Here is a 15912-nt window from a genome sequence, read left to right as displayed (position 1 = left end):
CCCCGAAGAGAAATCCACAAGCAGCATCATCACCATAGTTACCAGCCCATCAGGAGTAAATTTTGTGGGCATAGAAAGGTATCCAAACTCAGAGCCCTCATGGCACTTTCTCCCTTGAAGATGTAACTCTCTCTTTAGGTATTTTACATAATTTCTGCCTATACTTCTGCATAGCCTAGATGTCTTGACTGAATTCCTTCATTAAGGACACAAAGAACTGATTACATAGGAAGTGAGGATCCAGTTCCTCGCGGACAGAACCCTGCTTCCTTGTAACAACATGGATCCACTTTATGTATTCTATCTGGTTGGCTAATTGGTTGGGGTTGGTTAGTTGACTGGCTGGACAACATGAGCATTTTTTAATGAGCCAAGAGAAATGACCACTTATACTAGAATAATTTACTGTTGGAGCCTGATAAATCTTTTCTTTTGGAATCTGTCACATTTTTGATGTGATGTCATCTGCAGTAGTAGGAGGCCTGTTGTAGTCATGATTCACAAGGGAAACAATTTAATACAGGTCACATAATTTATAGTATTATATTATAATATTCACCCCAGGAGTCAAATGAAAAACAGAATGGGAGATCTATGTACACACTAGATACCCAAAGAATCCAGCTGAAGGCCTAGATCCACAGCAATGTCCTACCTGAGTCCAGCTGAAGACCTAAATCTCATTGCAGTGTCTGCCATGAGTCCAGCTGGAGGACTAGAACCCATAATAATGTCTCACACAAGTCTGTGTTACAGATTTGCCCTGGGAAGGCATAAAGGTCAGTGGTGGAAGCTAGAAAGTCTGTACCAGCGGGATGAAGGATCTGTGTTGCAGACTGAGAGGTCCACACAGGAGCCAGGAAGCGATACTCAAAGAAAGGACCAGAGCACCCTTAAAGAGAACCACAATCACCCTTATCAACAGCGATTTCCCGAGCTCCTCCGATGATGACAACAGCTGAGTTTGTATCAGGAAAGCCAGCATGACAAGCTTCTCCACCAGAATCAATAGCACATATCTTCCCCTCCCGTTCTCTTTTTATGCAGTTGGCCACAATACCCAGGTGAGCCCTCTCCACCCAGCACTAGACTGATTCAGTTAAGCTGGGTGTTACAAATTGACTATTGGTTAATCCACCACAAGGCCTTAAAGGCCTTTACTTATACATGATTTTACTTTCCTTTTAATAATGATCTAAAAAATCCATGTATTTTTGAAAAGATAAAATCATAAGTGGATTTTAAGTTTATAGAATAAATTATATTAAATAAATAATAAAAAGTTTTCTAAAATCAATTCAGAAGAATCTCCAAAGTGATTGAAAGAATGATGGTATCTACATATACCATATAAATTTTCTAAATTTCAGTGACTCTGTGACTCACTGATCAAATAGTACTCAAATTAACAATTTAAAATTTTAAACACTTATGAGGACTAGTATACAGAACTAAAGTAGTATATATGTGTATGTATATATATGTGGGTAGTCTCGTTTCTGTAAACTGTAGAAAGTTAAAAGGTAGGTTTTTTTAAAAAATGGAGTTAATGTAATACAGAATAAGGGCATTTTAGTTCACCTCTCCCCCACTCTCCATTAGATTTCCAAGTCTTTTCAAATAATGTCTTATTAAAAATAAAATGAATAATATTGAAAGTCAATGTTAAGTCAATGTCAAGGAAAAAAGCCTCTGTGGAGACATTTACTATAAAATACTGTTTATGCAAAAGATATTTCAAAACCAGTCTCCTCACTACCCAGCTCTGGTTCACTGCATCAGTCTTCCATTGAATACATGTGCAGCTCATAATATTTAGTATACTTTTGAAACTGATAATGGTCAGCTTGTCTGGGCTTGAAGTCTGACAGACACTTACAGGGTAATAAGCAATGCAAATAAAATATCCACAACAATGTAGTCACAAATGTCACTTTCTGCCATGCCATGTTCTTGCTGTGGAGGACCATATGTTTTTAGCTGTACGCCCTACCAATGTTCAGCATTGACCACTCTAATGGAGAGTGGGGGGAGAGGTGAACATTATAAGATCTGGCGATCTTATAAATGTTTATCGTGACATCAAGCATAGCCCTATTACACTGGATAGCCAGACCTGCAATAGTCAGTTTCAGGTTACACTATAATAAAACCCAGAAAACAACTGCTAAGGTCAATTCTCTCGCACATTGTCAAAACTACACTTCCCAGCATGCACTGATACGCCCGAGTGGTAGTGCATTCCGGGAATAAAATAGACCGCAGCGGTCTATTGGCCAAGTAGGCGCAGACCCGGATACCGCGTAAATACGTGAGCCTTATTTTACGTCCATAAGGAGACTGCGCAGAATTCTCCTCAGAGTTCTGCGGAACTCATTTCTCCAGTGGGTATTTTAGCCGGAATATTTAAAAACACTCCCATTTCCGGCTCCACAGGAAGCAGTTTGAAAATGTCGTCCGCTTTGGAGAACGGGCGGTCTCCAGCACCTGAAAAAAGTGAATTTCGTAGCCGGAAACCTAAACCAGAGAACCGAGGTGAGAATGGGTGAGAACTTCAAATTTGTGGATGTTGAATTGCGATTTTTTTTGCTTTCCTTGGTTCTGTACGTGTAAACGGGACTGGAAGCATGTTTTATGTAATTAAGTGCCTGTAAATAATTGCTGACAATTGGGGGTGGAGTGGACCGAGGTCTTACTGTGCCCAGTATGGTGCTGACCACGTGTTTTCAACTTAATGTTTTTGCCAACACCCTGCAAAGTGAAGCCGTTGTGGGAACTGTCTCCTGTAAAAGTGAAGAGGGCGTTGCAGGACCTAGGGCGGTCGGAAGGTGGACGTTGTTGACCGAATGAATAGGATCCAGTGGGATTGATAACGGAGATGTATAGTGAGCTCTGATAGGGAAGGAGGTAGCTGGCATGGCTTTAACTCAGATTTGTCAGTCACTAACGAAATTTTGGGACGTTTATCATCATTCCTTTTTTTAAAAAATCGCTAAAATACTAGACACATCTCTGAGGTTTTAGCCTGCCCTATTTTTAAACCGCTTTCATATTGCAGTCTAGCATTTCCCACATTCTTCAATCTGTATGACAAAAAGAAATATTAGAAAGATAGCCTGGAGGAAGCTGCCCAACCAGTCTTGTAGGAAATGTTTAAAGGCTTGAACTTTCATTTATAGATGCATAAGAAAGGCAATAAAGGATTATTTTAAATTACTGCATTTTAAAAATAATTATGTAGCATAAATAGACTAATATTTGCTAGTCTTCAGACTGTTAACTAGAATGTTGTCACGTACCAAAAGCCACCCATTCTGTTCATCTCAGGCCATATCTGAGGTAACCATAACTAATTGTGCAGACCATTGTGTTCCCATTCTTTATGATCTGTACCAGCTGCCCACCAAGTGGTCTAATTTTGTCTACTTTTGAATTCTATGTGAATGAGAGGAGATTGTATGCATTCTGTTTTTTGGTTAAACCAGAGTGACACTTTCACATATGGTTTTATTCTTTTCATCGTTACAGGGTATTCCTTCCTATGAATACATCTAATATTAAGTAAGTGTAGGATATATGTACATACAGAAGTCTTAACACGTTTCCAAAGAGTTGTGCGAGTTTTGATGGATGAGTTCTCATTAGTCTAAATTCACACTGTTTTTTTATTATCTGAATTTTGAATTTCTGTCATTTTGGTAGGTGTGTAATGGTATCTGTTGTAGTTTTAATTTGAACTTTACTAACTACTGAGAAGCTTACACATTATTTTACATGTTTTGTGGCTTTTATACTTCTGCTGTTGTGAAATTCCTATTTGTTTCTTTTGCCAGTTTTCTTCCCAGGTTAATGATGGGTGACTTTTTTCTTAATTGATTCATAGTTATTGAAATATTTAAATCAGATAGGGCTTTAGGCATTTTAAGTAATCATTGTAAAATTTGTGGCTTTTTGTTTTGGCTCCTGAGGAGTGGATAATCTAGAAGACTACCTATTTTTTTTGTGATTTGAACCACAGATAGTAAAGTGGAGGTGACTAAAAGAAACAGAAAGCAAGTTTACTTGACTGGCCAATGCTAGGGTTAAAGACCAACTCTCAAACTTTTATCAGGCTTAATAATCTTCTGATGAGTATGTTAAAACACAGATGCCTACTCTCATCCCACAAATCTGATTTAGAACGTGTCAGGTGGATAGGGCCCAAAAGGAGCTTTTCTAACAAAATTTCACTTCATGCTGTTGCTAGAAGTGTATTGATCACATTTTTTGAGAAGAATTGAATTTAGAATACAACTATCAAATTTAAGAATTTCTTAAAATCCAGGACCAGAGGTTTTAATAAGCGATGGAGGAAATAATGTGTGGCCCTTAGGAACCATTTTCTTTTAGTAGCAGTTGTTCTAGACTCAGCTCTCTGACCCTTTTGGCAAGTCACTTAACCTTTTTGGGACTGAGTAATTTTTTTTATTGTTTTGGTTGTTTTTAATCTTGATATTAATTTCCATTAATAAACTTGGCGAGAGCAAAAATTACCCAACCAGCAGCACTGCTATGCCTCCCAATGTCCAGAAGGTGGAGGCAGCGAGCCACTAAGAAGATTTCAGCGCGGTTGGTTTCTGCAGCAAACACCCGCTATCATTTTGGGTTAAACAGAAAAGCCAGCTTGTCTGGCCATTTTAGCCTCCTTTAGTTCTTTCATGTATAGCACTGCCAGACAGAAGCAGTCTTTGAAGACGGCCTGTCTGGCCATTTTAGCCTCCTTTAGTTCTTTCATGTATAGCACTGCCAGACAGAAGCAGTCTTCACTAAAGCAGCTTTATGGAAGGGGTGTTGTTTTCCTGGTCTTGATCTCCCTGGGCAGCACTCACTTTATGTATACAAATACCCCGAGGGGCGGGACTGAGTATTTTGTGTAAAATGGAAATAATAGATACTGGTTTTCACCTTGTAGTTGCCATAAAAAGTAAATAAAAGTAGGGCACTGAGAACGCTTTGGAAAACCTAAAACCCTGTATCAGTGATGATTAACTGACACCATTAACTGAACAGAATAAATATTTAGAAGTTTTATACATATGCATACATACACACATGTAAATACACATGTGTGTATATAACCAAGTTCTATTCAAGGAAAGAAAAAAAGGTTACTCATGTAAGCAAAATGATACTTGGCTCTTCAGATGTACCATAGTGTAGTCAAAGAAGTTTCTTGAATACTCATATCTCGAAGCATGTGCCAGCTAAAGTGATACAATATATAGTGCCCCTACCTTAAACAACTTTATTTTATGAGGCAATTGCAGTGTATCCTGAAATTTTATGCTGTGTCTTGACGATGATACTGGCATGGTCTTTGATTTTTGAATGATACAAAAAAGCGAGGAAGAGGAAATGGAGAGCATTACGAATGTATGTATATAATAATCCAAAAGTATAAAAGACCATTACAGTCTGATGTGTAAAATTTTCTCCTTTGTAGATGAATCAGAACTGCTCACTGTTCCTGATGGTTGGAAGGAACCAGCTTTTTCTAAAGAGGACAATCCCAGAGGACTCTTGGAGGAGAGCAGTTTTGCAACTCTGTTCCCAAAATATAGAGAGGCCTATTTGAAAGAGTGTTGGCCTTTGGTGCAGAAGGCCTTGAATGAACATGTATGCATATTTTATACATTTGAGATTTTGCTCTTGTTTATGCCTTTAAGTGTATGTGTGCTGGTTTTTTTTTTTTTTTCTTTTTTAAGGTGCCAGTATAGGTGATTTGGTTCCTTTAATAATTTAAGAAGTCTAGACCAATGATGGCAAACCTTTTAGAGCTTTCAGTGATAACAGACAACTGGCTGTGACATCCACGCTATATGGTTCATGACCACTGGTCTAGACAAACTTTATTTTTATGTAGTTAATTAGTATTTATATGTAATAAATTATTCAGAAGTACCTGAAAAAAAAAGAAATGCACATGCCATTACTATTTAGAGATTTTATGAAATGTCTAAAACTCCTCTGTTGAGTCCATTGTACGTATTCTAGGCTTGATAGTTATTATTTCACTTACCCAGTTTGAGTTGAATCATGTTTCTAATTGCTTTCATTTTAAGTGAAAATGATTGTGACCAGCTTTTCCCAAGGTGTTTTTGCTGCTATAATTGTAATGTAGTAGATTGTTTTTATTTTTCAAATTGAGGATTGAAAGACATAGTGGGTTGAGAAGTCAGTTTGGTGGCTATTAGCCTTTAAAAAAAGAATTTGTTGCATTTGGTAAAGGCAGGTATCATTTGTGAAGCCTGTGGATCCGTCTTGCATGTGTTTATGTTAATGTGTGTGTGCACCTGTTAGGTTGTGATACATTTTTCTCACTGAGACTGTTCTGAGTTAGTTGTACTCATTGGAGGATAAAAATGGCTCAGCAAGTTGCAGGCTGAGTTTTACAGCTGTCTGCGTTTGGGATAGAACTTAGTTTTTGTTTCTGTAAATTCAGACACTCCGGCATTCTTCAGATTAAGCTCAAAAGTTAGAACATAGCATTCTAATTTGCTTTGTTGAAATCTAATTCTTGCAATTAAAAAAATCTTGCAGTTGAGTCATAAAGCTTAATTTTCAAAATTATTGCTTCTTTCTGAACCTATGATAATTTGTTTTTACTTTCAGTCCCCTAAGCAACTAGAAAAAAAGTTTAGAAGGAAAAGGCATTTCTCTTGGGAACAGATTTCAGATTGGACAGAGCCCAGGATAGGGAAAGTATGCAGTCTTACATTTTCATTTTAGGTAGGTCTTGAGTATGACTTCACCCCAGTTGAAGTATGCTAGAGATAAATCTTTATTCCAGTAGTTCAAGATATTTTGAAGCCAATTATGAATAGTTTTAATTGTTTCAGTTTCATATGTTCTGTAAAATGTATTATTTATATTTTTACAGCTTCAGGGAAGGGAGGTGGTAGAACTTGAAAATCACCTAATGACACAAAGATAATAATTTGATTGGGATAGGCCCAGTAGTGGTCTAAAATGAAATCCTTTGTAAGCAACTGCTTGTTTGGTCTTTATTTCTTGTAGCACATTAATGCGACCCTGGACCTGATAGAGGGCAGCATGACTGTTTGTACTACAAAGAAGACTTTTGATCCATACATCATCATTAGGGCCAGAGATCTAATAAAACTGTTAGCAAGAAGTGTTTCATTTGAACAGGTAAATCTAGAATTACATACACTTTGCTTTACTTGCATCAATATTGGACAACCTATTACACTGTATTTTTTCTTACTCTTTCCCTGTCTCTACAGGGTTGGGTTTTTAGGTTTGTACTTACATAAAATTATCTGTATCTTAGGAAATAAGTTAATTATAAAGAATATTTATATATTTTTATTTTTTCAAAAGGCAGTACGAATTCTTCAGGATGATGTTGCATGTGACATTATTAAAATAGGTTCTTTGGTAAGAAATAAAGAAAGATTTGTAAAAAGAAGACAACGACTTATTGGTCCCAAAGGATCTACTTTGAAGGTACTTATCAGTGGAAGACTTGAGTATCTCCTCTACTTGAGGTTTTCAGTGTATTGAATTTTACCTTACTGTTCTTTTGATATAGGCATTGGAACTCTTAACAAACTGTTACATTATGGTCCAGGGAAATACAGTTTCAGCCATTGGACCTTTTAGTGGTTTAAAAGAGGTAAGAAGTATTACCTTCAGTTAATTTTTTACAAGAGAATAATTTGATTATAATAAATTGTTTCTCAAGTAATATATTGTGATATCTTACATTTTTAGAATATGCTTTGTGTGATTTCCCATTAGTAAATATTTTCTATGTCATCTAATTTGAGGGAATCATTATACCTGGATGTAACATATTTTGGTGATTGGGGAACATCCATTTTTGAATTAGTTCTGTGAACAATTTAGATGGTATTTAAGATGTCAGCACACATGAGAAATAAACATGTGATTGAAAAATTGAGCAGAGATCTCATTATTTGCAATAATGTATATAGCCAGTAGAGGTCAGGCTCTGAAAACTGGAAGATACATTTTCTTTTTCAATTTTAGTATGTTTAAGGTTTTCATGAAGCTTTTATTTAACTTGTCAAACTTTATTAGAAAATCTCTGGAGCAAATATTGTTTCTTTTAGTTCCTTTGTTATTTGGATATGGCTGTCTTCCTCCCTTCAAAAGCCTTTAAATGTAATTCTACTGGCCCTCTTTTCATAAATGGTCTGCCTTTCATCATGGGGCAATAGTAATTTAAATTCACTGAATACTTTGTAGTTTTATAAAGCTTTTGAAATAACTTTAATTCTTGTAATAGCTCTTGAGTTACATAATTTTCTTTCCATATTACAAATGAGAAAGCTAGAGCAGGAAAAATGTCTTTTGTATGAGAAGTGCCAGTCCCAGGATTTAGTCTTCATTTTCTAACTCTAGGTTTGGTTTTGTTTTGAGTCAGGGTCTCACTGTGTAGTCAGGCTGGCCTTAAGTTCATGATGATCATCCTGCCTCAGCCTGTTGGGTGTGGGGATTACAGGCACATGCCACCATGCCTAGACATTTTCTGCCTCTGATTCCAGTCTTTTTCCCCCTATATCATGTAGCTCCAGGATACTGTATTCTTTATATTTTAGTATTAATAGAAAAAAATTATATTCAAGGAGGTTGATTACCATTGTGAAGGGTGCAGAGGTCAAAACAGTTGAAAGAATTACTATATTTAATTTGGTGGTTATTCATTGATAGGGTATTTTTGTATAGTGGTTTTTCTATCCAGTTCATTAAAGTCTTTCGTAAGTAATGAATTCATTTTTCTTTGCGAATTTCAGGTTCGAAAAGTAGTTTTAGATACCATGAAGAATATTCATCCAATTTATAATATTAAAGTGAGTATTATTATACTGGTAATTGTCAAACTTACTTTAGCTACAGAAATATTTCTTTTATTTATTTATTTTTATACGTGGATCAATTCATGACCTTGGGCTTGCAAGGCAGGTGCTTCTGCCACTGAGCTAAACCTCTGGCCCCCAGAAATATTTCTTGAAAAAATTAAATCTTTTATGAAAGCCTAATACACAAAAAAGATAAAAGCTATTTGGGGTCATTTTAAGGTAAAATTCAACACACTTAATACTTTAGTCCTTTTTTGGGGTTTAGATCTCGTGTAAAAACTATTAAAGAGGATCTTTATAGTCATTTAATAGTTCTAACAGTACAATGAAAATAAGCTTCTAGAACTTATAGTGAACACTCAAATAGTGAGCTTATGCATTCTATTTAAAGATCTAATCTTTCAGAATCCTGCCTGTTTCTGTTAAATAGAATGTGGGCTCTATTGGATTACTTTATTTTCTTTTTTCAATCAATTGTATTCATAGATAGAAAAAAATTAACAAAAATTTAAAGTACATCAACCAGGTGGATTGCTTTAAAGCCTTCTTTGAAATTTAATGCTAAAATTGTAGCTCCTCTGAAAGATATATATATATATAGTTTTTTGTACATAAAATTGGTGATATTTGGAATATAACCACATTATATTGAGCTCTTTTATGGTGATATTTGTTGAACAGTCCATTTTTTTGGTACTGGGAATTGAACTCATGACCATTGCTTGCCAGGCAGGTACTTGTGCTGCTGAGCTAAATCCCCAGTCCTCTGCTTAAATTTGATGAAGTTAAAAAGTCACTGAGAGCAGGGTAAAATTGATTTTGAGTTACATTAGTATATCACAGATGAAAGAGCTGGTTGTGTGTCTGATGTCTCGTTGACATCCTCTTATGTTTTGTTTAAATTCAAATGAATTGGCAATATACTATGGTTTTTGTTTAATCATTTTCCCTGTGGTATCTTGATTGCCACCGAAAACTTCCTTGTTATGAGGAATATCAGCTAATAAGAACCCTTTCAACTGTAAGATGAATTGTAAAGATTTTAATGAAATAAGGGTTGAAAAGCTGAATTTGGTTCATTTTCATCTCATTTTAACAATTTTAGATTTCTTAATCTAAATTTCGAAGTTTTCTGATGTTTAGCAAATTACGCATGTTTGAGATGATGTCTGTATTGGTATGTTAGTTAATTCCACTGAAGACAGAAGAAACTGTCCCTTTTAAAAGTATTTGTAGAAGCAATAGTTACAATATCTTAAGTTTAACAAGTTACAAATTTTGAGAATAAACGGTTTTTCTTTATTTATATGTGTGTGACTAAAGACCTTAATGATTAAACGAGAGTTGGCAAAAGATTCTGAATTAAGATCACAAAGTTGGGAAAGATTTTTGCCACAGTTCAAACACAAAAATGTGAACAAACGCAAAGAACCAAAGAAGAAAACTGTTAAGAAAGAGTACACGCCATTCCCACCGCCACAGCCGGAAAGTCAGGTTAGTATTAAATGTAAACTTTACAGGAAGAGGTAGCATTTTAATCTGTTTTTGTCACAAATTTTATTGAGCATATTTTAAGTAGCCTGTGTTAGTGTAAGTAGAGACGAAAGAAAAGGAAAGTAAGTATAAATAGGCTTATTTCATGCTAAATTCAGAGGGGTAGCAGATGGGGCCCTCACTTTGTGAATAGAAACTACACGAAGGTAGTTGGTGTCAGTTCTGTCCTGTGGCTACTGTGCATGTTTTATAGGCAAAAATTCCAATGATTTAGCTCACAGTGTTTTCTGCTTTGCATTAGTAACTTTGTTTTCTGACCATGTGCTGTATGATTTTACGAATCATAAATTCTAATCTTCTACAGTTTTGTCACCTGTCTTCCGGTTCCTTTCCAACCAAAGCAGAATTTCCTTTTCTTGCCTATCTGATTTTTGGTTTGGTTTTTTTTCTTGTCAAGTCATTTTATCTTTCTGTCACACTTTCCTGGCAAAACTCTTAAAATTTTATCAGTCTGGAAACCTTCCAACGACTTTCATACTAAGCTGGAGAGAAAGTCTTGTATTTGGATTGAATGCATATTTCCAGCCTCAGATAGGTTTTCAGCACTATGTAGCAGGTCTTTATGAGTTCTTGATTCTCAGCACCCTCTCACTTGTAACAGATGACATTGTAGTTTACTTTCATAAAATAGTGAGACCATCAGGAAAGAACACCTTCAACTTCTGTGGCCTGTAATTTTTTTCAGTATGCAGTACTCCTTTCCTGCCTGTTTGAATTCCATCCACAGCAGTCTGGAACCCCGTTTCATTATGCTTCCCTACTGTTTTTCTGCTCAGAATGTAAACTGTTTGCTGTGATCGTTATTTCTTCTGTACAGCCCAGTGTTTGGAGTTTTTAGGGCAAGTTTGATTACACTGTGATGATCATGGTGAAAAATAAGAAATACTGGGTTATGGACTGTACTCTGGAAGAGGAAGAAAGACCAGAAGGAAAATGGTAGTTGGAGGAGAGTATAGCAATCCCATTATTAAACCACTTGCTGTACTTCTTTGAGCCTGTCCTGTAGTCACTGACTTAGCTTTCTTCCCATATCTTTTAGCTGCATTTTAATGTTTTTAGCAGTACATATTCATTATGCTTATTAATTATGCATATCAGTGGGGTTAGTGATCTCCCCATACATGGATAGAATAATGTACTTTGATAAAATCCAGCCTCCTTCTATGTACCACAACTCCTTCCCCTCAATCTCTTAATAAAACAATGGTACCTCAGTTCATAAACTTAATTCTTTCCATGAGAACCATTGTCCAGTTTGATTTGGAACCAGAAACGTGGAAAGAATCGTTTGTGAACTGACACACCACTGTCACTCTTCTACTTTCCGGTTCATGTACTCTGTGATAGCAGATGTGAGAACTTAGCTGTCTGCGTCTGCTTCATGCCATTTAACATAATGTTCTACAGTCCTGTCCGTTTTCCTGCCAGCTGGATTCAGTCCTTGTTTAGGACTGAGTAATACTCAATCTCATATTAAGAAGACTACATTTTCTTTATTCACTCATCTGCTGATGGTGTCTAGCCTGCTTCCATGTCTTAGTCTGAATAGTGCTACTACAAAAGCACACATGGAGCTCTTCACTGTGTTGGCTTCATTTCTTTTGGATATATATATATATATATATATATATATATATATATATATGGAAGTACAATAGATGAATCCTACAGTCTATCTAGAATTTTTCTAGGAGATTCCATACTGTTTTCTAATGGTTATTCTAACTTAGATTGCCATAAACAGTGTTAAAGAGTTTCTCTTACACCACATCTTTATTAGCATTTATATTTTGTCAGTAGCCATTCTTAACTGTCTTGAGATGCTTTCCCATTTTAGTTTCGATTTTCATTTTCTTGATGGCTAATAATGAGCTTTTTTTTTTTTTTTTTTTACATATTCATCAAGCTATTTGTCTTCTTTTGAGAAGTGTCTGTTTAGATCCTTTACCCAGTTTTAAATTAGATTATTTGATTTTTGTTAAGTGACTTCTCTGTTTTTCTGGATATTAACCTTTATCAGATGAAGCACTGGCAAATATTTTCTCCTATGCTATAGTTCGTCTTCATTCTTGATTGTTTGCTGTGCAGAACATTTTCAGTTTGGTATACTCCTGATTGTCAGTTTTGCTTTTGTTAACTCTTCTTTTGGGATTGTAGTCTGAAAATTATTTTCTGTACCAATGTCTTCAGTTGTTTTCTTTATGCTTTATCTGGCTATTCCTGATTTAGGGTCTTAGGGTCTAAGACTTAGGGTATTTGATTTATCTTACTGATTTTTGCACTGTTTGAGATATAATGATCAACTTTCAATGTTCTGCACCATTTATTGAAGAGGCTTTTGTTCCACATTCATATTTTGGAAGCTTTTGTGAAGAATCATTTAGCTGTAGATGTACAGGTCCATGTCTGTGACCTCCATTCTTTTCTAGATGTCTATGTTGGTATTTAAGCCCATATTGTATGGTTTTGATTACTGTGGTTTTGTAGTATCTTCATATTCTGAAGTCAGATACTGTGATGCTACCAAGTTTATTCTTGTTCAAAGTTTCTTTCAGCTTTCCCCGAGTTATCTTTCTAGTTTCTTTACACTTTCCTGGGACACTGAGCTTCCATCCTACTTAAACTAGTCTGTTTTATTTTCCATGAACACTTCCATATCTTTCCTATCGCTATGTTTGTAATTCCCTCTATTTAGAATAGTTTCTTCAGGGGCTGGGGATTTAGCTTAGCGGCATAAGCGCCTACCTTGCAAGTAGGCATTCGTGAGTTCCATCCTCGGTACCGGTAAAAACGAAAAAGACAAAAAAAAAAGAATATGTTGCATCCTTGGTAGCAGTTTGACTCCACTGTTTTTACCCTGAGAACATTGTGACTTTCTTAGGAAATTCCTTTGTACATTATGTCTCATGTAATTATAAATACTGTTTTCAATAGATTGACAAAGAATTGGCTAGTGGTGAATACTTTATGAAGGCAAATCAGAAGAAGCGACAGAAAATGGAGGCAATAAAGGTAAGACTGTGTCTTCCTTACAACGGTAATAGCAAGATTCATAGATAATTGAGTTCTCATTCATAAATTGTGTCTTGCTAATGTATTTCTTAATAATGTAGGCTAAACAAGCAGAAGCTCTCAGTAAGAGACAAGAAGAAAGAAATAAAGCATTTATTCCACCTAAAGAAAAGCCAGCTGCAAAACCTAAGGAAGGTAAAGCTCATTTTTACTTCTTGATGTAAATTTATCTGAACCTTTAATCTATCTGAACCTTTTATGTTGACTAAAAAATAACTATCTTTCATCAGTTATCTTAGGATTTCATTATTTTCTATGGCCTAGTTGCAGCTAGTGCTTATTTCAAAGTGTCTCAGAATGGCGGCCCTTCCCAGCCTGTGACTTGTGCATGAGGAGACTCTTTGTTGTGACAGATACAACCTTAGAGCAGTCTGTTGTTTTCATTTTCTGTTTATTTGATCTGTGGCTTATAATTTGTTTTTGTGTTGTTAACAATGATTTCTCATTACTTTGGATTAAAAAAGTAATGTTAGGGGAGTATTAAGACACTTAAGAAAAATTCAGGTCTTCTACATTTCAAGCCTCATTCTTATTTATTCTTTGGCCTTTTCTTTTCTTCTATTAACTCTCGTATTCTTTGTATTAATACCTGCATTCTTCCTAAAGTAACCATCCATGACCAACAGTAGCACACTGAGTGAAAGAAAGGCTACTATCAAAACTGCATATATATAGTTATAGTTATATATAATCTATATATTTAGTTTATATCTATATATAGATTTTATATATTTTTATATATATATATAAATATATAAAAATCTATAAAGGCAGGGTGTTTTGCACGTCTTTTTAATCCGAGTGCTTGGGAGGCCAAGGCAGGAGGATGTCTACAAGTTCAAGGCCAGCCTGAACTGCATAGTGAAACCCTGTCTCAGAAAGACCCAAAAAAAAAAAAAAAAGTATATATATATTACTGTTCAAACCATATTTGCATACTTTCATTGCCTTTTTTCTTAGGCATTGTGTAGATGGTTTGGCTTTGTGAGGAAAACCTCGAGATACTCTAAAATTACTGTCTATTTTACTAAAATCTTGTTAAATAGTAATTATTGAACTTAATAAGTTTTTGTTGCATTCTTAGATGCAGAAGATTTGAATGTGTAGCTTCATGATTAGCTCATTAAAATTACTGAAATTAGGAAAAGCTATCTTTCATGAAAATAATTTTACTATGCAAGATGAAAAATTGGCACACCAATCTATATTCTAAAGTTGTAAAATTGGAAGAGAATATAAATGAAAATTACCTAATCTCAAGTAGTATTTAAGAAAATATAACTGATATTAATTGCTAAACTGTCAAATAGTTTTCATGAGTTCTTTCTTATGCACTAAAATATATGGTATATGTGAAGTATTTTACTTTATGGTTTGTTTTCTTTTAGTTTAAAGAAATTTCTTACTTTCCTTTAGATAAGCGCTTTACATTTTATAACCTTGAATTGATTGAAATAGTTCTGAAATTACTCTGTTAAACACTTGATTTTCATATGGGATGTCACTATGTGGCCCAGGCTGGCTCTGCATTTGTGATCATCCTGCCTCAGCCTCTTTGATAGCTGAGATTATAGATATATATGACACTGCGCCCAGCTAAACACATATTCTTTATGTTTTGACTAAAAAATTATTTATGTTTTTTAACTTTTTTAGCTCCCACTGAAACTAAAATTGATGTGGCTACCATTAAGGAAAAGGTTAAAAAAGCAAAGAACAAGAAACTTGGAGCTCTTACAGATGAAGAAGTTAAGCTTAAGCTGGAAGTGGATGAAAAGAAAAAGAAGAAGAAGAAGTAACATTAAAAAAACCAGACTTTGAACTATTAATTTATGAATCTATCTCCTTTTATAAAGGATTTTGAGAAACCAGGGCATTAGCTGCCCTATAACACTCTGATGACCTTTTTTCCAAGTTTCATTTGTTCATAACACAATACTTTTAAAATGTAAATTATTCTATTTTGATGTGTGTGCTGAGAAATTTTGTGCTACAAAGTGGTATACATGTCATGTATATTGTATAACTAGTTCCAGGCAGGTTTTACTGGCACACAATTTTAGAGTAACTTTCCTTTCGAATTTTTATATAGATGTGAATGTGAGTATTATAATTATGCATTGAATCCAAAGTATGCCTGAAGCTGTTGATTCCCGTTTGTGTACAATGATGTCCCAGTATTTGGTTTTGAGGAAAATAAATGCAGTATTTTCAGTGCTTTCTCTCTCCTTTTCTTAATGATAAGTGGATATTTGGTTTAGCTCTTCTTACAGTTTTGTATTTCATTACAAGGTTAAACAGCTCATAAGCTGACCAGGCCACTGAAATCTCTTGGTTATAATTCTGTTCTCAGTTTAGGTAAGTGGTCAGGAGTAAAGTATCAAATTGCAAGAGAGCA

General features: G+C 35.1%; 1 protein-coding gene across 1 annotated transcript; it reads left to right on the top strand.

The window, feature by feature from the left end:
* Positions 1-2358: 2358 nt before the first annotated feature.
* On the top strand, positions 2359-15731 carry Krr1 (KRR1 small subunit processome component homolog). The gene is made up of 10 exons (XM_003475981.5): positions 2359-2535; positions 5483-5655; positions 7057-7191; positions 7384-7509; positions 7595-7678; positions 8823-8879; positions 10212-10382; positions 13377-13454; positions 13556-13649; positions 15171-15731. The coding sequence occupies exons 1-10, from the start codon at positions 2451-2453 to the stop codon at positions 15311-15313; spliced, it is 1146 nt and encodes a 381-aa protein (XP_003476029.3). The 5' UTR covers positions 2359-2450; the 3' UTR covers positions 15314-15731.
* The last annotated feature ends 181 nt before the right edge of the window (positions 15732-15912 follow it).

Source organism: Cavia porcellus, unplaced genomic scaffold (genome assembly GCF_034190915.1).
Source record: "Cavia porcellus strain 051 isolate PalLab524CR breed Dunkin Hartley unplaced genomic scaffold, mCavPor4.1 scaffold_8, whole genome shotgun sequence".
Lineage (NCBI taxonomy): Eukaryota > Metazoa > Chordata > Mammalia > Rodentia > Caviidae > Cavia > Cavia porcellus.
The sequence above is the reverse complement of the archived record's forward strand: the minus strand, read 5'-3'. Positions and strand labels throughout refer to the sequence as shown.